The 23,722-nt window shown below is 35.3% G+C and overlaps 1 protein-coding gene across 6 annotated transcripts in view; it reads right to left on the bottom strand.

Moving 5' to 3' along the window:
• The window catches only part of LOC143030942 (receptor-type guanylate cyclase Gyc76C-like), a 236,981-nt gene that overhangs the window by 63,016 nt on the left and 150,243 nt on the right, over positions 1 to 23,722 (bottom strand). For all 6 annotated transcript variants that reach the window (XM_076194229.1, XM_076194230.1, XM_076194228.1 and 3 more), the window contains 2 exons: positions 21,429 to 21,597; positions 1,535 to 1,693 (listed from right to left, as the gene is read on the bottom strand). In XM_076194229.1, coding sequence (XP_076050344.1) covers positions 1,535 to 1,693; positions 21,429 to 21,597 — 328 coding nt within the window. The remainder of the gene's footprint in view (positions 1 to 1,534; positions 1,694 to 21,428; positions 21,598 to 23,722) is intronic.

Genomic DNA, 23,722 nt, shown 5'->3' with positions numbered 1-23,722 from the left:
AGTGTCATAGGCACAATCATCCTTCATATAATCTCTCCACATCCATTCCCAGATGCCTATTTCACATGAAACTTTTAAATCCCCAAGATATTTACTGGCTTCCTTTACCCTACAGTTTACCTCCACTCCAACTACTCCTTTCCCTGCCATATATGACCCCAAGTACTCATAGAACATGATAAAGAAAATAATTGAAAGTCTGATTCATCTCACACTAGAATATGCAATGGTGGTGTGGTCACCACACCTAAAATGAGATAAGAGAAAAATGGTATACAAAGGGCAGCAACAATGATGTTCCTAAGTCTAAACAACAAAATATATAAGGAAAGATTGAAAAAGACTGGAACTTTCCACACTGGAGGAACAAAGAGAAAAAGGTAGACATGATAATGATATTTACATCAGAGAATTAGAAAAAATGGGCACAGAGGTTTTACTGATATGGGATAAAGGATCAACGCAGTGGAAAAAAAAGACTTATGGAACAAGTTGAATGAACATATAATCTAAGCCAATAACATAAAGGGACTATAAAAGGTTTCCTATTTTCAAAACCCATCAACCCCCTCACTTCTATTAAGAGGTGCAGCCCTGACAAACTAGTACTTGGTCTCTGGACTAGATCCAGGATTTCTCTCTATCAACTTCAGCTGTATTTCTTACACTTATTCATACATGGAGAAATGACAGCTATTGACTTCTTTCCTTTCCTTACAGTTTTCAGCTGGTGACACAGAAAGAGTCCCACAATGACACAACACAAACAACAGTCCAAAGTTTCTTCCTAGAGAGATCTGTGGGAGGTTCCAAGGACCACTGCCAGCCTCAGTGGGGCTGTGAATTTTCCACTTAGTGAAACTCAAGCCAATATTTGACTGATTGAACATGAACAAAATCAAAGTAAAGTTAGATATCTGAAGTCAAAAAGATGGGACCCCATAAGGAAAACTCTAACCCTATATACTATATATGGTACATACATTCACACTCTCATTATAAAACAAGCTCACCTAGCCACCCACCAATCTTCCTATTCCATTAAATTCCTCTAGACAACCCCACAGAAAAATATCTCCCAGAAGAAGTAAGAACTACACTAGCACAACCTTGTTCATGTTACCACCTAGCACTTACATAAAACTAACACAGAATATGCCTGGCTACAGTAACAGACTGCCCCATGTGCCATCATCACAAAGAAAACTGAATATCTCATTTTACACTGCTCCACCCTACCCATACCCACACAATACAATATTTCTTTCTTAAGTGACTTATGACCCCCTCCAGTGGCAGCTGCCAGTTACCTGAGAGCTATGGATCTCCTGCAGGAGAGAACTGGGTCAATGGATTGACTATTACAACAGAGTCAATAGTTCAAAGTTTCTTCCATAGAGGCTTATGGGAGGGCCAGAGAACCATTGTCAACCAATGTGAGACTACAAGTTTACAAACATTGAAACATAATGCAACAACAATCATCATTATAACTATTAATGAATGATATGAAAAAAGAACAAAATGTTATTACCTTCAAGTTCTGGTGGATCATTTTCAGCATTGATACCAAAAGGTCCCAGGCGCCCTATGATTTCATGCAGTATAATTCCAAAAGCATATACGTCTCCCTTCTCAGTGCCCGGCTCTGCATTGCCTGCCCGCTGAAGTTCAGGAGCTCTCCATAGCTGCTCTGTTCAGAATGAGAGTAAAATTAAACAAAAATAAAAAATATAAATTAAAAGAGCTGCTGCAACAGTTATGGAAAAATATATTAATTACAATCAATCATTCCACTCCCCATGCAGGAGACCCAGAGTAACTATGTAAGAGGCAACTGCCACTAGACTGGCTTACAAGTCACTCAAAGGAAGAAATATTGTACTTTCTACATATGGACAATATAAGATGAGGTGATCTGTGTCTTCTGTGTAATGGTTGTATATGGGGCAATTTGTTTCTGTGGACGAGGAAGATGGAAGGGACAGAAGTAGTGGTAGTGATTCATGGGATAACGAGGTGAAAATGGTAGTGGAAGAGAAGTGAGTGTATCAGGATTGGTTGCAAAGATAAACAAGGAAAGCATATGAGAAGAACAAGTACAGAAAAACAAAATACAAGATCAGAGAGGCAGAGAGGAGGGCAGATTTAAAATGGGGTAAGAGCTTGGCAGAGAACTTAGAAAAAATAAAGAGATGTTTTAGAAGATAGCAATTAATGATACATATAATGGCAATAATTTATATATAGCAAACATTATCGGAGCTAGTACTGACCCTGTGGGACGCCACTACTCGTTTCTTCCCATTTTGAATATTTGACTCTGAGCACTACCCTCATTTTTCTTCCATGTAGGAAGTCCTCCATCCAATTCAATAGTTTTCCATGTATGCCTCCTATTCTTTCCAGCTTATATAGCAATTTTCTTTGTGGTACCTTATCAAATGCCTTTTGTAGGTCCAGGAAGGCACAGTCTGCCCAGCCATCCCTTTCTTGTAATATATCTATCAATCTTGAGTAGAAACAAATCAAATTAGTGGTACATGATCTTTCCTGTCTCAATCCAAATTGCCTCAGGTTCAATATATTATTCTCTCCAGGAATTTTGTCCATCTATCTTTGATGATTCTCTCACAAATTTTAACTACTATACTCAATGTCTAAAAAAAGGAGGTATAGTGATGGTGGGCTGGCTGGTGAGGTTATTTAATGTTTGCTGGAGAGAGGATAGAGTGCCGGAGGACTGGAGGAGTGCCTGTATAGTTTTTTTTTAGTAGTTTAGTAGTAGTTTTGTTAGTTGTTTTTTTTTTTTTTGTTTTTTTTTTTTTTTTTTTTTTTTTTTTTTATGTAGAGTTTTTATGAGAGTAGTAGAGCTTGTGTCAGGATTAGAAATGGAGAGAGTGAGTGGTTTGAGGCAAAGGTGGGACTTCGTCAGGGATGCGTTATGTCACCCTGGCTGTTCAACTTGTACATGGATGGGTAGTGTGAGAGGTAAATGCAAGGGTGGTGGATCAGGGATTGGAGACGGTTAGAGAAAATGGAGAAAAGTGGGAGGTGAGCCAGCTGTTGTTTGCGGACGACACTGCGCTTGTGGCAGGATCGGAGGAGGGATTGAGGAAGTTGGTGACAGAGTTTGGGAGAGTGTGTGATAGAAGAAAGCTGAAGATAAATGTGGGCAAAAGTAAGGAGATGAGATGTACAAGGGATGAAAGTGGCAGCAGACTGGAAGTGAGCATTAAGGGAGAGTGACTGGAGGAAGTGGATAGTTTTAGATACTTGGGTGCAAATGTGGCAGGAAAAGGTGGAGTGGAGGTGGAGGTAGAATGTAGATTGAGAGAAACGAGTAAATGCCTTGGTGGATTAAAAAGTGTAATGAGGAATAGACATTTGGGAATGGATGCTAAGAGGAGACTGTATGAAAGAGTGATTGTGCCAACAGCACTGTATGGGGCAGAAACATGGAACATAAGAGAGGAAGAGAGAAGGAGTTTGAATGTATTTATTTACCTAGTTGTATTTACCTAGTTGTAATATACAGGAGGGGAGCTATGCTCATGGTGACCTGTCTTTGTATCTCTCTGCATCAAGTTTTATCTCAGAATCTTGTATAGTGTTAGCACATACTGTTTTGTTGTCTAATTTGTTCCATGTATTTATCGCTCTGTGTGGGAAACTGTTCCTTTTCAAGTTTTTTCTATAACTATCCTTTTTCAATTTTTTTCTGTGTCCTCTTGTTTTACCGTTTTCCCACACTAATAGGTGGTTCCTGTCTAAAACTTCCATTCCTTTCATTATTCTGTAGATAGTTAGCAAATCTCCTCTTTCTCTTCTTTGTTCCAGAGTTGGTAGGTTCAATTTGGATAGTCTTTGCTCATATGTTAGTTCGGTGAGTGTTTGAGATGAGGTGTCTGAGAAGTATGATGGGGGTTACTAGGCTAGATGGAGTGAGAAATGAGGTGAGGAGGAGAGAGTTGGGAGATAGGGTTGATGAAAGAGTATTAGGATGGTTTGGACACATGGAAAGAATGAGTGAAGAAAGACTAGTAAAAGAGGTATGGAAGGCAGATGTGGAGGGAATGATGGTGGGCTTTGAGGAAGGACGGGAGAGGACAGAAGACAGGGGTGAATGGAGAATGGTTGTATATGGATGATGTTGTGATGCGTGAGGTGGAATGGGTGGGGGAGGTAGTATGTGTGAGCAAAATTTGACGCAGCCCGAAGGGATTTCTCCCCGTCTTCTCCTTTCCTGCATGGGGGGACGGAGAGGGGGGTCGCCGATTTAATGAAGCAGCCTTGCTGTGGATGTGCTGTGTCTTGTGACACTGCTTCTGACCCAGGGCAGTGGACAAGGTGCAGGGATGACCCGTCATCCAGGGGGTGCTAAGATAAGAGGGAGGGTGGAGGGGTGTAGAGTGTATTAGGGGATGGAATGGGTGGGAATGATTTATGCCTTTTCCTTTTTGGCTACCTCCCTTGTAAGGGGGAAAAAGCCTTGGTATATGTATGTACTCATTAGGGACACCGGTCTATAATTTGTTGGGTCTTCCTTATTTCCCCACTTATATATTGGCACTATATTGGAATTTTTCCAGTCTCCTGGTAGTTTTCCTTCTTTGTGTGAACATTCAATTATTTTGTATATTTTTCCTGTTCATCTATACATTCTTTTAGTATCTAGTTTGCAACTCCATCCAGGCCATGTGACTTGTTAATATCAAGCTTTAATATTTGATTCCTTATTTCATTCTGAGTAATATTTAATTTTTTCATTGGAGGATATCTTACTTCAATTCTTTGATCACAATTTTGTAGATTTTTTCCTCTTTGGTGAATACAGATTTGGTGTATATTTTCCATTTCTCAGATTTTTTATTTTTTATTTTTTCATCTTTTCCAGGCTTCTCTTCTGTCTTTTGCCTCACTGCACTTATTATACCAGGATTTTATATATACCCTTTCCTGTTTTTGTCTTCTAACATTTTTGAATGCTCATTCTCTTTCCAAGAGCCCATTTTTGGGGGCACATAAATCACCACAAACTTTCTATTTTCCATGTCTCTTTGATTTTTATCATGATTGTTTCTACATTGTTTTTACCCTTATTAACATTCGTCACATTCAAGTTTTTCTAGGCCAAGAACATGATTCCTCCTCCCTGTTTCTTGTTTCTGTTTTTAATCCAATAATTGTATAACCCATGTCCAACACTATTAGGTCTTATTGACCCCTTAATTTCATCTCCACAATTCCCATTATGTCTGGTTTTTCATCTCACAGGTAATCATTTAGTTCATTCAATCCTGAGATTAATCCGTCAATGTTAGTATAGGCCACTTTTAATTTTTTTCATTTTCCATCTTGTTTTCTCTTTCTGTTTCACCCACTCTGATGTATCATTTTTTCATCTTTATGTCTATGACCCTCCAATAGAACTCCTTGCTTTCAGTCTCCATTCTCTTCACGTTTTTATCCTTAGCTTCACCTTTTAGTATTTTCTCTTTTTCTATTTCCTCAATACTCATTTTTCTTTTTATCCATTTCTTGTTGTAGTGTTCACTCTTTGCCAACTTATTGTTTTTTCTAATATGTCTTCTACCATTTGCAATTTTAGTTTTATCTTTAATATCAATTTCTTTCCTTAAAATATTGTCCCATTCTATATACTTCTATATCTTTCTCTACTTCCAGGTCACCATCTTGTATTTTTTTTAGAACTGATATTGCTATTTCTTTTTCTGTTTTTTCTTTCATGTACTTCACCAGACCATATTTTCCCCTTTATCCATATACCACAATATATTTTTTTTGTCCACTGCATCTCTAACCTAATTTGCCTTTTCTTTAATTACTTGAATGATTGTATCTTTTGCATTTTCCTACATCTGTTGTTGTACTATTTCTTTAAAGGCAATTTCTTCATTTTCTGTCTTCATTCCATTTCATAATCTTTTGCATACTTTCCTCACCTAAGTTTTCTTTAGTTCTTTCAGTCATTTCTTGTTTTTTCGTTATTTTATATCTTTCTTTAAGTTCTCATTCTTAATAATATCATTAATCCCCATTCTTCATTTTCACATTTAACTTCTTTTATATAATTTTTATTATCTTGAATTCATTTCTAAGTTCAGAGTTTGGTTTCTTCAGATTGGATATCTCATTGCTAGCTTGGGTTAAGCATTCTATTAATTCTACAATCTCCTTTCTTGGTTCAATGTTTCGTGTGCCCACCATTTTCTCATATTACTCATTTCCCTTTTCATGTCTAAGATTCAACTCAAATTTTTTCTTTTGTACTTACCAAAACCAGAAGAGGAGGCTTCATTATACAGTTTAAATCTTGCTGGTGTTTCAAGTCCTCTCTTTACATTGTACTTTGACATGTCGCCCCTAGATGGCTCTGCTTTTGAGTTAACATTCGTCTCAAAATCATCATTTTTATTTTCCTGCATTTTCTCTTATTAAATCAAACTAACACTGCAGAGGAATCATTTTGGGTAACAACAATTGCTCCCCCTCCCATTCAATACAAACTAGGCCTCTTGTTTTCCTTGCACTATTAAGATGTTTCAACTTCTTCGGCAGCCAATAGAGCTCAAGTGAGATGTGTGTGTGTGTGTGTATACCTAGTTGTATTTACCTAGTTGTATTATATGGGAAGGGAGCTATGTTCATAATGACCCATCTTTGTATCTTTCAGCATCAAGTTTGTTCTTAAATTTTTGTATAGTTTTTGCACACACTGTTGCCTCATCCAATTTGTTCCAGATATCCACCACTCTGTGTGGGAAACTATTCTTTTTCAGATCTCTTCTATAACTATCCTTTTTGAGTTTCTTTTCATGTCCTCTTGTTTTTCTCTTATCCCACTTTAATAAATCATCTCTGTCGAGGACTTCCATTCCTTTCATAATTCTGTAAATGGTCAGTAGATCTCCTCTTTCTCTTCTTTGTTCCAGGGTTGGTAGTTCCAGTTTGGACAATCTTTGTTCGTATGTCAATTTAGAGAGAGTTGGTGCCATCTTTGTCATTGCTCTTTGAATTCTAATTTCTTTATGTTCTTTTTAGTACTGAGTATCCATAGTGCTGCAGTGTACTCCAATCTTGGTCTTATTAGTGTAACTAATATTTTCTTCACCATTTCCTCATCCAAGTAGTCAAAGGCCACTTTCATTGATCTTAGTAAATTGAAGGTTTCTCTGTTTTGTTGATATGCTTGTCTGGTGACATGTCTTTGCTGATAACTACTCCTAGGTCCCTTTCCAATCTAACTTTTTTAACTCCCTCTGTACCAATTTTCTATTGCCCTGACATTTAATTTTTACTTTTTCCAAACTCTATTATACTACATTTCTTGATGTTGAAGTTTACTTTCCACTTTTGACTCCATTCCCAGACTTTATCCAGCTCTTTCTGTAGTGATTCACAGTCTTCCTCTGTACTTAATTTTGTAGTTTTGTATCATCTGCACAGAAATTCATATAACATTCCACACCTTCATCCATGTCATTTATATTTATGGCAAATATTATCAGATTCAATATAGAACCTTGTAGGACTCCACTTATCATTTCCTCCTAGGTCAAGTTTTTGTCTCTAAGTACCACCCTCATTTTTCTCCCATTCAATATATCTTCCATCCAATACTATAACTTTCCTTGTACACCACCTATTGTTTCAATTTTTCTTAGTAGCTTTTGTGTGGTACTTTATCAAATGCTTTATGTAGATCTAGGAAAGCACAATCCATCCATCTGTCCCTTTTTTGCATTACACTCCTTCCTTGATTTAAGAACGCTCCATATATATGAATTTTCGCTAAAACGAACAAAACAAAAAAATTGTCCCAAAAATCAAAATGTAAATCAAAAATTCACCATAACGAATAAAATCCTGTTGAAAAAATTGCTTTATTCTTAAATCATAAATATAAAAAAGAAAATTATTTTTACATCATAAATATTAGAAAAAAAACTGCCATATGTCCAGGTAAAAAAAAAAAAAATAAAAGTGAAACTAGATACGTAAGTCTGTTATTGTTTTCAAAACGCCGTGTACTGCTTGGTCTACTTGGTCTCGGTTAATTGTGGATTATTAGCATTATTTCAAGTGACATTATGCCTCCTAAGCATCCAGGAAGCCCTATCAAGGATGGTGAGAAGCCTAAGAGGGCTAGGAAAGCAATATCTCTAGATACTAAGTTGTTTGTGCTAAAAAAGTGACGAAGGAATGAGAGTGAAGGACATGGCAAATTTGTTTGGCTTGGCTACTACAACTGTAGTGACTATTAAGAAAGATAAGGACAAAATCATGAACAGTGCTAAAAGTGTGACACCTATAAGTGCTAAACGAGTTACAAAATACTGTCCCTTGATTATGGAGGAGATAGAACGTCTCTTATCTTTGTGGGTAGACAACATGTGCAACCGCAAGGATTCTCCCATGACCAACCAAAGTCTCCAAGAAAAGGCTCTCTCTTTGTATGAAGACCTTGCTACTCAGGAAGCTTTTGCACCAGGACCTAGTGGTGGTGGTGGTGATGGGAATCCTCAGCCAGCACTTACTGCTAGTAAGGGGTGGCTTGATCGGTTCAGGAACCGATATAACTTTCATTTTGTGATGCAGTTGGGAGAAGCAAAAAAGTGCTTGATTTAAGTATATTCGATATACAAACGGTTTTTCAAGAATGTAACTAGTTCATAAATAGAGGGAGGAGTGTATTTCTATTAGCCTCAAGTAAAAGCAAGTGAAGTTAGTGGCACGTGATCTTCCTCATCTAAATCCAAATTGTTTTGGATTCAGGACATTATTTTCTTCTAGATGTTTAATCCATTTACTTTTGATAACTTTTTTACATATTTTTGCTATTGTGATTGTAAGGGAGATCAGTCTATAGTTAGTTGGATTTTCCTCATCCCCTCCTTTATATATTGCTACAATATTTGTATTTTTCCAATCCTGTGGTGCCTTTCGTTCTTCGAGTGAGTAATCAATTCTTATATATTTTGTCCATTAGTTCATCTATACATTCTTTTAATATCCAATTTGCAATTCCATCTGGACTGAGTGATTTTCTGACATCAAGGTTTTTTTATTTGGTCCATTATTTCCTTTTGTGTCACAGTTATTTCTTTCATTGGGGATGATCTTTCTCTATATCCTTCCACCTAATTTTATGTATTTTCAATTGTGAATACGGATTTGAAATGTTTGTTCATAGTTTCAGCCATTTCTACATCTTCTATATATTCATTATTCCCTTGATGCAATTTTACTATTTCTTGTTTATCTTTTAGTTTACCATTCAGATACCTGTAGAATAGTTTAGGTTGGTCCTTGCATTTGTCTATTATGTCTTCATAGTTTCTCTTTTCTTTCTTTTTTCATCTTTTCCAAGCTTTGTTTCTTATATCTTTTGCCTCATTACATTTTTTGTTGTACCAGCACTTAATGTACACTCCTTCTTTCTTCTGCTTTGGTGTATATTTATCTATTCCCTTATTAAAAATTTCTTTCAATATGTTCCATTTCTCTTCAATCTTTATTTCTTCATTTGAGAAATTTTCCCAATTTACATTCTGAAAGATTTTTCTGAGTTTCTTAAAATCTGTTTTGTTGTACATTAGTCTTCCTTTTCTATGTTTCTCATTTCTTTTCAAATCAATTAGTTCTTTTAGTTTGAATTCAATTAGTATAAGGTCACTTTTCCCAATTGGTGTCTTGTGTTCCATTTTATCCACAATTTCAGGCTCTGACGTAAATACTAAATCTAGTCTTGACAGTTCTTCATTGTTTCTATATCTGGTATTTTCCTTTACCCATTGAGTCATTGTGTATTCAATGGTCATATATCCATTAGTATATTACCCCAAAGGTCTTCTCCACCTTTCAATGTCATTTCTTTGCCACATATATCTTTTGAGTTAAAGTCACCCATAATAACTACATTTCCTCCTTCCAGTAATTCAGCTAATGCATTCTTTGTGTCTTGCAACATTTTGGAATGATCACTCTCTGTCCAAGACTGTGTTTTTGAGGGCACATAAATTACTAAAAAAATTCTACTTTTCATACCACTGTTTTCAACTTCAATCATAATCAATTCCACATTATTTTTTTCCTTCTGTTATCTTTGTCACATTTAAGCCTTTCTTAGTCAAAAACATGACTCCACCCTGTTTCTCCTTTCTATTGTGTATTTACCTAGTTTTACCTAGTTGTATTTTACGGGAAGGGGAGCTATGCTTGTGGTGTCCTGTTTTCATATCTCGTTTTATCTAAACTATTTTTAAAATCATGCAGTGTTTTTGCACACACCACTTTCTCATCTAACTTGTTCCAACTGTCTATTACTCTGTGTGTGTGTATTCACTTGGTCTTTGGATCACGTGTTGGACTCGTGATCGACAGCTATTTCCCTCCTGGAAGAAAGCTCAGAGCTCGTAGGTCCGATCTATGGGTAATGCTATGACCTTGCACACACACACACCCCCAACTCCCCGCCCACGAGAGTCAGAGTAATGACCCAAGGCACAGTGATACCTCGGGTCGTGTGTATTTACCTAGTTGTATTTTACGGGAAGGGGAGCTATGCTCGTGGGGTCCCGTCTTCATATCTCATTTTATCTAAACTATTCTTAAATTCATGTATTGTTTTTGCACACACCACTTTCTCATCTAACTTGTTCCAACTGTTTATTACTCTGTGAGGAAAGCTGTTCTTATTTATATGTTTCTCAGGTGACATATTATTCATAACAATGACTCCCAGGTCCTTCTCATTTTCTACTTTTTTTATTCCTTCTCCTAATTTATATGCTCCTGTTATTCTGTTTTTGCTTTTTCCAAATTCCATTATACTACACTTTTTTGTATTGAACTCCATCTCCCACTTCCTACTCCATTCCTGTACTATATTTAGATCTCTCTGTAGTGATTCACAATCTTCTTCAGTTTTCACTCTTTTCAGTAGTTTTGCATCATCTACAAAGAAACTCATATAGATTTCAATTCCTTCATCCATATCATTAATATATATAGCAAACATTATTGGGGCCAGAACTGTTCCCTGCGGAACACCGCTTATTACTTCATCCCATTTTGAGTGCTGGTTTCTTATCACTACTCTCATTTTTCTTTCTTGCAAAAAGTCTTCCATCCAATTTAGTAGTTCGCCCTGTATTCCTCCTTCAGTTTCTAATTTCTTAAGCAACTTCTTATGTGGTACTTTGTCAAAAGCTTTCTTTAGGTCTAGAAATGCACAGTCCACCCATCCATCTCTTTCTTGTATTATATCTATTAGCCTTGAATAGAAACATATTAAATTGGTGACGCATGATCGTTCTTGTCTGAATCCAAATTGCCTTGGATTTAATTTAACACTTTGTTTTTTTCTAAATATTTTACCCATCTACTTTTGATAATTCTTTCACAAATTTTTGCTATTGTACTTGTTAGAGAGACTGGTCTATAGTTTGTAGGTTCTTCTTTATTTCCTCCTTTATATATAGGTACTATATTTGCTTTTTTCCAATCTTCTGGAACTTTTCCTTCTTTCAAGGAACTGTTTAGTATGCTATGTATTTTGTCTGCCAGTTCATTCCTGCATTCTTTCAGAATCCAGTTTGCTATATCATCTGGTCCATGTGATTTTCTGACATCAAGATTACTCAAGTGTGTCAATATTTCATTCTTTGTTACTTCTATTTCTTCCATAGGGGGGACTTTCTCTTTCCATTCAATCTTTTCAGGTTGTATGTTCTCCCTTGTAAACACTGATTTAAAATGTTTGTTCATAATTTCTGCCATTTCCATTTCCTCAGTGTATTCAACTCCCTCTTGTCTTAATTTCTCCAAGTCTTGTTTGTTTTTCAGTTTATTGTTTACAAATCTGTAGAATAGTTTTGGTTGATCTTTACACTTTTCTATGACATCTTTTTCATATTTTCTCTTTTCCTCTCTGCACGTTTGTACATATTCATTTCTATAACCGGTATATATTTTCCATTTTTCAGGTCTTCTGTCTTTTTTCAATCTGGTCCAGGCTTTGTCTCTTTTGTCTTTTAACTCCCTACAACTTTTGTTGTACCAGCATTTTACATATTCTTTTTCTTGTTTTTGTCTTGGGACATACTTTTCCACTCCTTTTTTGTACATTTTTGTCAAAATATTCCATTTCTCTTCCACTGTTGTTTCTTCTTTGTATATTTCTTCCCAGTTTTCTTGTTGAAAGAATTCTCTTATTTTATCAAAGTTTGTTTTTTCATACATCATTCTTCCTTTTCTATATTGCTTATTTCTTTTCATATATTTTTCTTCATTAAGTTCCAGTTCAATCAATATGTGGTCACTTTTACTTATTGGTGTTTTATATTCAATCTTGTCCACTATTCTAGGTTCAGATGTAATTATTAAGTCTAGTCTCGATGGTTCTTCTTCATCTCTATACCTGGTGTTCTCCTGTATCCATTGTGTCATTGTATGGTCAGTAATCATCTCAAGTAGAGCGTTTCCCCATGAGCCGTCTCCACCCTTTACTGTCATTTCTTCCCAGCAGATTTCTTTGCAATTAAAGTCGCCCATTATAACTATTCTTCCTCCATCTTTCATTATTTTATTTAATGTTATCTTTGTGTCCTCAACATACTTTTATGTTCACTCTCCTCCCATGAGGCTGTTTTCGGAGGCACATAATTTATCACAAATTTTCTGCTCCTCTTATCTCTGTCTTTCACTTCTATCATAATCATCTCTACTGTATTCTTTCCATATATGACACCCTTCACGTTTATATCCTTCTTAGTCAGAAACATAACTCCACCCCCTTGCTTTTTCTCTCTGTTTTTAATCCAATAATTATATGCATCATGTCCTACACTGTTCGGTGGTAGTGGGCCTTTTAATTTTGTTTCTACAATTCCCATTATGTCCGGTTCTTTTTCTTTCAAATAATCATTTAGCTCATTCAATCCTGTTATTAATCCATCTATATTTGTGTAAGACACTCTTAGTTTTCTGTCACTTCCATTGTGTTCTCTGTTTCCCTTTTGTTTTTCTCTTGTATGTCGAACTGCCTTAGTTTCATATTCACTACTCTCCAATAGAATCTCTCTTTCTCTGACTCCATTCTGCTCTCGTTTTTTTTCTTAGCTTCAAGTCTTTTCTGCTTTTCTTCCTCTCTTTCCTCTTTATTCATTTCCCTTTTTATCCATACCTTTTTATATTGTTCACTTGTTGCTAGTTTCCCTGTTTTGGATAAGATATTCTCTGCCGTCGTTTGTGACCTGAATTTAATCTTAATTGGTCTGGTCTTATCTGTACTATACTTTCCGAGCCTGAATTTTTCCTCAATTTCCTTCATAATTTCTGGTTCATCTTCCTGAACTAATTTTAGTAAACTGCTTACTTTTTCATTTTCCTCATTGGTTCTTTATCTGGGTTATGTTTCTCTTCCATTCCTAATATAATTATACATTTCTTTTTGTCAGCTAAGTCTCTTACTATATTCTCCTTCTGTCTCATCACTTTAATAACTGAGTCTTCAGTTTGTTCTCTCATTTGCTGTTTAATTATATCAGTAAATGCAACTTTACTGTTTTCTTCTATCGACTTCCATCCCTCTCTGTTTTCTTTACTATTCCTCTTCAATTCCTCATTCTCCACCTTTACTTCTTTTAACTGTCTTTTCAGGTTTTCTATTTCATCAGTTAAGTTTTTGTTCGCCTTCTCTAGTTCTTCCAATTTTTCAACCCTTTGTAGAATGTTGTTAACATGACCGAACCTACGCTCCAAGTCCTCGATCATCTTATCGACCTTCTCTTCTAGTCTTGTCAGTTGGGGGGGGGGGGGTTGTGTCGCCCCCACCCTCTTTAAATCCCTGGAAAATATTCTCATCACTTTCTACTGTATTGCTCTTATCTATACTTCTAATCTTTACATTTTTATTAGACATTTCATCATCGCTCAGCTGATTGGGGGGCCGTTTGTTTACCTTTCGCCTGTCTGCCTGGACCAAGTCTACTCCTTCCTCATTTCCTTCCATTTCCCCAGCAATCCCTCCCCTTCTCCTCTTTCCCTACTTTCCCACTACCCCACGAGCAATTTTCCCCCCACCCTGCAAATACAATAGGCACTTCTCTTTGCTTTGGGATCCACGAAACTTCAATTTTCTTCAGAACGTCTTCTATGCCGTCAGTTCGTTGAAGTGTGTGTGTGTATTTACCTAGTTGTATTTTACGGGAAGGGGAGCTATGCTCGTGGGGTCCTGTCTTCATATCTCATTTTATCTAAACTATTTTTAAATTCATGTATTGTTTTTGCACACACCACTTTCTCATCTAACTTGTTCCAACTGTCTATTACTCTGTGAGGAAAGCTGTTCTTTTTCAAATCTCTTCTATAGCTGTCTTTTTTTATTTTCTTTCTGTGTCCTCTTGTATTTCTGTCATCCCATTTTATCAGATTCTCTCCATCAGTAATTTCTATGCCTTTCATGATTCTGTAAATAGCTATCAAATCTCCTCTCTCTCTTCTTTGCTCTAGTGTCTGTAGTTCAAGTTTTTGTAGTCTCTCTTCATATGATAGTTTTGAGAGTGTTGGTGCCAATTTTGTAATTGCTCTTTGTATTCTTTCAAGTTTTTTTATACATTTTTTTTTGTACTTGGTGACCATATCGTTGCTGCATATTCCAATCTTGGTCTTATCAGGGTGATTAGGATTTTCCTCACCATTTCTTCATCCAGGTATGTAAATGCCACTTTGATTGTTCTTATTAAATTATAAGTTTCTCCAAAAATCTTATTTATATGTTTCTCAGGTGACATATTATTCATAACAATGACTCCCAGGTCCTTCTCATTTTTTACTTTTTTTATTCCTTCTTCTCCCAAATTATATGATCCTGTTATTCTGTTTTTGCTTTTTCCAAATTCCATTATACTACACTTTTTTGTATTGAACTCCATCTCCCACTTCCTACTCCATTCCTGTACTTTATTTAGATCTCTCTGTAGTGATTCACAATCCTCTTCAGTTTTCACTCTTTTCAGCAGTTTTGCATCATCTGCAAAGAAGCTCATATAGCTTTCAATTCCTTCATCCATATCATTAATATATATAGCAAACATTATTGGGGCCAGAACTGTTCCCTGCGGGACACCGCTTATTACTTCATTCCATTTTGAGTGCTGATCTCTTATCACTACTCTCATTTTTCTTTCTTGTGTGTGTGTGTGTGTGTGTGTGCATGTATTTACCTAGTTGTATTTTGTGTATTTACCTAGTTGTTTTTACCTAGCTGTATCATACAGGAAGGGAGCTATGCTATTAGTAACCCGTCTTTGTATCTCTCAGCACCTAGTTTGTTCTTAAATTCTTGTATGGTTTTGCATATACCATTTTTTTTGTCCAATTTATTCCAGACATCTATCACTCTGTGTGGTAATGTATACACATATATATATATATATATATATATATATATATATATATTTTTTAAGATCTTTTCTACAGCTATCATTTTGAGTTTCTTTTTGTGTCCTCTTGTTTTTCTTCTGTCCCACTTTAATAAATCTTTTCTATCAAGGACTTCCATACCTTTCATGATTCTGTAAATGACCAGTACATCTCTTTTTCTTCTTTGTTCCAGGAGTGTTATTTCCAGTTTAGACAATCTTTGTTCGTATGTTAATTCTGAAAGTGTTGGTGCCATATTTGTCATTGCTCTTTGGATTCTTTCTAATTTCTTCATACTCTTTTTTGTGTTGGGTGTCCATCGTGTTGCAGCATATTCCAATCTTGGTCTTATTAGTGTGACTAATATTTTCTTGACCGTTTCCTCATCCATTTAGTTAAAGACCACCTTTACTTTTCTTGGTAAATTGTAGGTTTCTCCAATTATTTTGTTTATATGCTTATCTGGCGACATGTCTTTGCTAATAATTACTCCTAGGTCTTTTTCTGCAGGGCTGTGGAGTCGGAACACAAAACCTCTGATTCCTACTCCTCTATTTTTGGCACCACCGACTCTGACTCCTCTATTTTTGGCACCACCGACTCTGACTCCGACTCCAACTCCTCTTCATGTAATTAACTGATTATGGCCTACATATTTTATAAAGCCTATACAACACACGCTCCAATCTTGAGTAGACTTATATCATTATAACTGGTTTATACCATAGAATAAAGATAGTGTGGCTTTCCTATTTTTGACCTCTTCATTAATACTTTATTACTGAAGTAGAGATTTTTTGAAAGGATTTTGAAGAAGAAAATTCAGTAAAATAAAGATTCTATAATGTACCTCTTGATTTAACTACATACTGGTACTGCTATGCGATTATTGCAATGAACATTACTCTGGTTCTGGAACCGATCTTATCGATATGAGTACAATACATGATACAGCTGAACATGTTTGAAATGTGAAAATTTTTTCAACTTTAAATATCCTTATTTCAATAATTCAATGTTAAAAAGTATAGAGGGGACAAAGAAGGGGAAAGGAGAGAAGAGATAGTATTATTGCGTTAGTCTACAGTTGAAATCATAATTATCCTACTGTTTGGCAACACAGCAGTGGGAGAAACCACCAAACTGATGGAGTGATGGAAACGATGCATATGGAACTTGACAGGAATATTACAGCTCCCATGACTGTGTGTCAACAGGTGTAAAATGAAGGTGTTTATCTAATTTATTCAGGTAATACTTTGGATGTTTATCACTATGTATAAATTTGAAAGCCAGTGTTGCACAAGAACGTTTTGGGGGCTTAGTGGAATGACCACGAAGATAAGACAATGAGATTTATTATATTTTATAAAATTATTTTTTCTTTATATAATCTACTTATAAGGAGTGTGCACTGCATAAATCTACAGACTAAACAAAAGCATTAAAAAGTGTAAATTTAACTAGAGTCAGAGTCGGTATATTTTTACCAACTCCGACTCCAGTGACACCGTAACAGCTTCCGACTCTGACTCCAGTGACCATAATTGCTTCCGACTCTGACTCTGACTCCAGTGACCGTAATTGCTTCCGACTCCGACTCCACAGCCCTGTTTTTCTGTGCTAACTTTTTTTACTTCTTTAGTACCAATCTTATATTGTCCTGATATCCTATTCTTACTTTTTCCAAACTCCATTATACTGCATTTCTTTATGTTGAAGTTCACTTCCCACTTTTGGCTCCATTTCCAGACTTTGTCCAGATCTCTCTGAAGTGATTCAGTCTTTTTCTGTACTTATTTTCTATAGCAGTTTTGTGTCATCTGCAAAGTTCATATAACATTCAACACCTTCATCCATGTCATTTATATATATGGCAAACATTATCGGAGCTAGTACAGAACCTTGTGGGACTCCACTTATCATTTCTTCCCAGGTTGAGTTCTTGTCTCTAATTACCACCCCAATTTTTCTCCCGTTCAAGAAATCATCCATCCATTTCATTTATTTTCCTAGTACACCTCCTGTTCCTTCAAGTTTTCTTATTAGTATTTGTGTGGTACTTTATCAAATGCCTTTTGTAAATCTAGATAAGCACAATCTGCCCATCCATTCCTTTCTTGTATTATGTCTATTAGCTTTGAATAAAAACAAATCAAGTTGGTGGCACATGATCTTCCTAGTCTAGAGCCAAATTGTTTTGGATTCAGTATCTTATTTTCTTCCAGATGTTTAATCCATCTACTTTTGATAACTTTTTCACATGTTTTAGTCATTGTGCTTGTGCTGGAGACTGGTTTATAGTTTGTTGGGTCTTCCTTATCTCCCCCTTTATATATTGGTACAATATTTGCATTTTTCCAATCTTGTGGTACTTTTTCTTCCTTGAGTGAACAATCTATTATTTTATATATCTTGTCTGCTAGCTCATCTATACATTTTTTTAGTATCCAAATTGCAATTCTGTCTGGACCGTGTGATTTTCTGACATTAAGGTTTATCATTTGGTCCCTTATTTCTTTTTGTGTTACATTTCTTTCATGGGGGGGGGATCTTTCTACCTCTTCTTCTTCCCAATTATGTGCATTTTCTATTGTGAATACCGACTTAAAAATGTTCATAACCTCCACCATTTCTACGTCTTCCATCAGTATATATTCCTCATTTCCTTGATGCAGTTTCACTATTTCTTGTTTATTTATCAATTTACCATTCACATACCTGTAGAATAATCTAGGGGGATCCTTACATTTATCTACTGTCTTTTTCATAGTTTTGTTTTTCTTCCCTACATATTTTTACATATTCATTTCTTAATTTGTTATATATTTGCCACTTGCCTGTTTTTTTTTCTTTCTTTTTTCCATCTTTTCCAAGCTTTGTCTCTTCTATCTTTTGCCTCATTACATTTTTTGTTATACCCTTTTTGTACACCCTTTCCTGTTTCTGCTTTGGTACATATTTATCTATTCCTTCTTTCTAATGTCTTTAAATATATCCTATTTCTCTCCCATCTTTGTTTCTTCATTAAAGTTTTTCCAATTCCCTTACTGAAAGAATTTTCTGAGTTTCTCAAAACCCATTTTGTACACTAGTCTTCCTTTTCTGTGTTTCTCACTTCTTTCCAAATCAATTTCCTCTTTTAGTTTGAACTCTATTAATATGTGGTCACTGTTCCTGATTGGTACCTTGTATTCCATTTTATCCATAATTTCAGGCTCTGATGTAAATATTAAGTCTAGTCTCAACAGTTCTTCATTATTTCTATATCTGGTATTCTCCTTTACCCACTGACTCATTATATATTCAATGGACATATCCAATAGTATATTTCCCCAAAGGTCCTTTCCACCTTTCTCTGTCATCTCTTCCCAACATATTTCTTTGGAGTTAAAGTCATCCATGATTACTATGTTTCCTCCTTCTTTTAGTAATTAATTTAATGCATGCTTTGTGTCTTTCAGCATTTTAGAGTGGTCACTCTTAGTCCAAGAATATGTTTTTGGGGGCACATATATTACTACAAATTTTCTACTTTTCATGTCACCGTTTTCAACTTTTATAATAATCAACTCCACATTGTTATTTCCTTCTGTTATCTTTGTCACCTTTAAAACTTTTTTTGTCAAAAACACGACTCCACCCTGTCTCTCCTTTCTATTTCTATCCAATAATTATACAAACCTTTTCCCACAATATTAGGTGGTAGCGGGCCTTTTTATTTCGTCTCTACAATTCCCATTATATCTGGTTTCTCTTCTTCCAGATAGTTGTTTAATTCATTTAAGGGGGGCCACCCCGGTGAATTTTTCACGAATATTTTTAAAATTTCACTTTTCACTTTTATCGGCTCAAGATGTCAGTCCTACCCGAAACTATCACTTGGTGAAGTTTTTTTTCTGAAAAATATTTTTTCCCCCCCTCAGATGCCATTTTTAAATGACCCGGGGTGTTGCGTCATAGCTTGACGCGTGCGCTAGAAAATGAGGTATCATTCAATGGTTATAACTATGTAGAACTATCATTAAAATAATTTTTTCTTTATATAAATTTCGACAAATGGCATATCTTCCCCACATGCGTGTGGTAAATCCTAGCTACTCACGTCCAGTACATACGGAGACATTACAGATAACGCAATGCTGCGTTCCTGTAATATTTCTTTTATATTCGTCTTGCAAGATGACTTACAAACGTAAGCTTACGTTATCGAGGATATCCAACTTCAAGAAGAGTAAAGGGCATCAAGACTCTTCAGATCAAGGAGAAATTAGCGAAGAAATTAGCAGAGATGAAGGGGAGAGAGCGTGTTATCGCCTTCCGGCTTATCACCTCCTCCTCCGCCACCACTCCCACCCACGCTACAACAGCAGTCACCCCCCGTTTCTCTTCATTCTCCAAGTCAACAATATATACACAATCATATGTGAAAATTTGATGCTAATCAGATGAATACACATGGCAGGAAAAGGAAAAAACCGAAAAAAACTTTAGAAGCCGATATCTCGAAATGTTTTTTGAACTTCAAATAATTTCACAAAATCGGTAAAAACTCTGATCAACTTATGTTAGGTATCAATTTATACTTCAACAAAAATAGAATTTTTTGTTGGAATTAGATTTTTCAATTTGTCAAAAAAAAAAAAAAAAAAAAAAACGGGATTCAGGAGACCTAAAAAAAAAATTCGAAAAAAAAAAATTCCTTCAAAGACAAAACAAAAAATTGAAAATCAAATCCAACAAAATGTAGATATATAAACAAAGTTTCTATGATAATTTTTTCAAAGCAATTAAGTGAAAAATGAATCTTGTGAAACAAAAAAAAGAAAAACACGTTTTTTTTTTGTAGCCACTACCATTCATTAAAATTTCATGAAATTTACAGAATAGCATTTCTTTATACCAACAAACAACATATTAAAATTTCAAAGCAATTGGATGAACCAGAAGCGAGATATGAGCCCAAGGAGTTTTTGGGGGTGGCCCCCCTTAATCCTGAAACCATGCCATCTTAGTGTACATTATTTTTAATTTTTTCCTTTCACCTTTTTTTTTTTTATCTTTCCTTTATATATATATATATATATATATATATATATATATATATATATATATATATATATATATATATATACCATTTTCTCAGCCTCGGGTCCAGTACTCTCCATAAAAAACTCGTTCTCTTCAATCTCTGTTCTTTTATTGTTTTTTCATTTGCTTCAATTCTTAGTATATTTTCCTTATGTTTTTCCTCATCACTCATTTCTTTCTTTATCCATACATTTTTGTAATTTTTGCTTTTTCCCACCTTTGCTGTTTTAGAAAGTGCTTCTGCTATCATTTGAGATCTTAGTTTAATTTTTAGTGGTCTATTTTTTTTTTTTTTTTTTTTTTTTTTTAAGTATAGTCCCATTCTATGCACTTCTATTTGTCTATTTCTTGCCCCTCCTCTTGTATCTCTCAGAATTTCTTTTGCAATTTCTTTCTCCTCTTTTTCTCTTAGGTACCTAGCTACATTATGTTTTTCTTTAATACCATAAACTACTATGCATTTTTTTATCCACTGTGTCTCTGACCCAATTCTCTTTCTCTTTAATTACTTTAATTACTGTTTCTTCAGTATTCTTTTTAAAAGTGTGTGTGTATGGATTTACCTAGTTGTATTTACCTGGTTGTATTTTACGGGACGGGATCTATGCTTGTAGTGACCCGTCTTTGTATCTCTCCACATCCAGTTTATTCTTGAAATTGTGTATAGTTCTAGCATTTACTGTTTCTCTGTTCAATTTGTTCCTCAATCACTCTGTGTGGGAAGCTATTTTTTTCAGGTCTCTTTTGTAACTGGCTTTCTTTTTGTGTCCTCTTGTTTCTCTTTTGTCCCATTTTAATAGTTGTGTGTGTGTGTGTGTTTGTGTGTGTCTCTGTGGGTGAATACACTAAGGAAGTACAAGTAAAGCTATAAGTTGAAGTATACTGACGCTTCATGTACTGGTATGGCTCCTCTTCCTCCAGGTTCTTGTTTGCTTCAGCACGAAGTTCATGTAGGCCATAATCTGTCACCTTGAGGACCCAGCGGCTTGTTATGACACAATTTGGACTTTTGAGGTTCCCATGAGGCCCAAAATGGGAGTGGATGAAGCACATGCCCTAGTGGGACCAAGAGAAGTGCAGGAAAAATAAGTAACGTTAAAGTGTTATGAGTATAGAAAAAAATATCCTTGCTCTTTCTTTCTTGTATTATCTCACAAAGACTGCTCACCTCTAATACTAGAACCTTTTTCTATATGACAGTTTCATTTAAAAATCATTAATAGACTGGAATGTCTCTCTTCAAATAAACAATCTGCCTAGACCTGAAGACTGGGAAGACAAATAAAAGATGATTGCAATACAATGCAATCACATTTCATTCACATGTACTAAACCACTTACTCAATTTACCTGCACACTCTACAACACCAACCTTGATACTGCTTCTTCCCGCAATTTATCTTCTGTCACAATGCCTTCTTAGAGTCAGGGTCATTTGAGAAGAGTGAAAATACTGGTAGTGTTGATAAAGAACATGTAAATAACCATAATACTAGTCTGTTGGCTCTCCTACCCTATTCTGCCATGGGAACATTCTGTATGTATATATATTTCTTGTTTTTTGTTATATTTCGTTTATTTACTACTCTGAATGGTGTATACTGGTAATTTGTAAACTTAATCAAGAGATTACATATGGAATTCAGTTTACCATCTGGCATATATAACCTTCCTCTGGGGTTAGCATAGGTATCCGAAAAACCTAACATTCATCCTCAAGGATTAAGGATAGGAGGGTTTTAAGAGGTCATGAGAAAAAATTAAGGAAAACTACATGTTTAAAGAATATGAAGAAATACAGTTTTCCATACAGATGCATAATACTTAGAACAGAAAGCGATATAGCCCAAGTTGGAACAATACATGAATTTAAATCTAAATATGATTAGAAATCAAGGCTACAGATTAAGTTGAAAATGTACATGAATTTGAGGCTGGGTATGATAAATTGGTGAGTAGGATATGGCACTCAACAAATGTTGCTCCTTTACTGTATAGTAGAATTAGATAAAAACAATTATGTAAGTACAATATACTCTTGGTTATTTAATGAAACAAACTACATTTTTTATGCCAGCAAATATGGTGTAAATGTACATATATATATATATATAAACACACACACACATATGATTTGTCGCTGATTCAGGAAAAATGCCTTGTTGTCATTTTCGGGGGTAACAATATGTTTTCATGTGACCAGTTCTTGGAAATCATAGTTTTGGCATGGAATGGAGAGTATCAATGATGAAATAAGGATCAACGCACCAACCAAGAGGGGATTGGATATATCCAGAGTTGAGTCACTATTGGGAGTAATCCCTAAGAGATCATGTTTAAACGTTACTCCTAGGACAACTTACAGGTGTGACACGGATTTATTTTCGGGATTTAGGAGGGAAGGGGGACAACTATGGACATGGATAGAGATAAGGATTAACAGAGCAATAAGGAATCAAGACATCAACAACTTAGCAGAAGAATTGATTAAAAATTAGACCATAGAGCTTTACAATTAGAGGTATCAAACTTATGCACAATTAATGAGGTGATACTAAGACAATTAAACAGTCTAAAAAGTGAACTGAGTGTGATTAAAAGAAAAAATGAAAGGAAAATGAGGTTATAAATAAAAACAAAGAACTGAAGAAAGAGGTTATTGAACAATTACAAGCAGTAACTGAAAAGATGGAAGAATCAATCAAAGAGACCAATCTGAATGAAATAAAAAATCAGTGGAAACAGGAATGTGAAAATCAAAAACTCTCCTTCAAAGAAACAGTACAGCAGCAGGTAGAAGAGAATGCAAAGGAAACAGTGATCAAGGTGACCAAAGAAGAGGAAAATTGAGTGAGAGACACAGTAGACAAAAAGAAATGTATTATGGTTTACAGTGTCAGTGAAAAACACAATGTACACAAATACCAAAGAGAAAAAGAAGAAAAAGAAATTGCAAAGGAGATACTGAAAGCAGTTCAGGACAAGGGACAGAATTTGGAAAATGAAATCGATGACATGCATAGGATGGGTACATACTCAAAAGAAAAAACTACAGGCCAATGAAAATCAAACTAAGAACTCAAACGATAGCAGAAGAAATACTATCAAAAGTGGCGAAACTAGCAAACAGTGAAAAATAAAAAAATGGATGGATAAAAAAGGAAATGAATGAAGAGGAAAT

Source organism: Oratosquilla oratoria, chromosome 12 (assembly GCF_046742065.1).
Source record: "Oratosquilla oratoria isolate Oo_2021 chromosome 12, ASM4674206v1, whole genome shotgun sequence".
Lineage (NCBI taxonomy): Eukaryota > Metazoa > Arthropoda > Malacostraca > Stomatopoda > Squillidae > Oratosquilla > Oratosquilla oratoria.
This window is presented reverse-complemented; position numbering and strand designations above follow the sequence as displayed.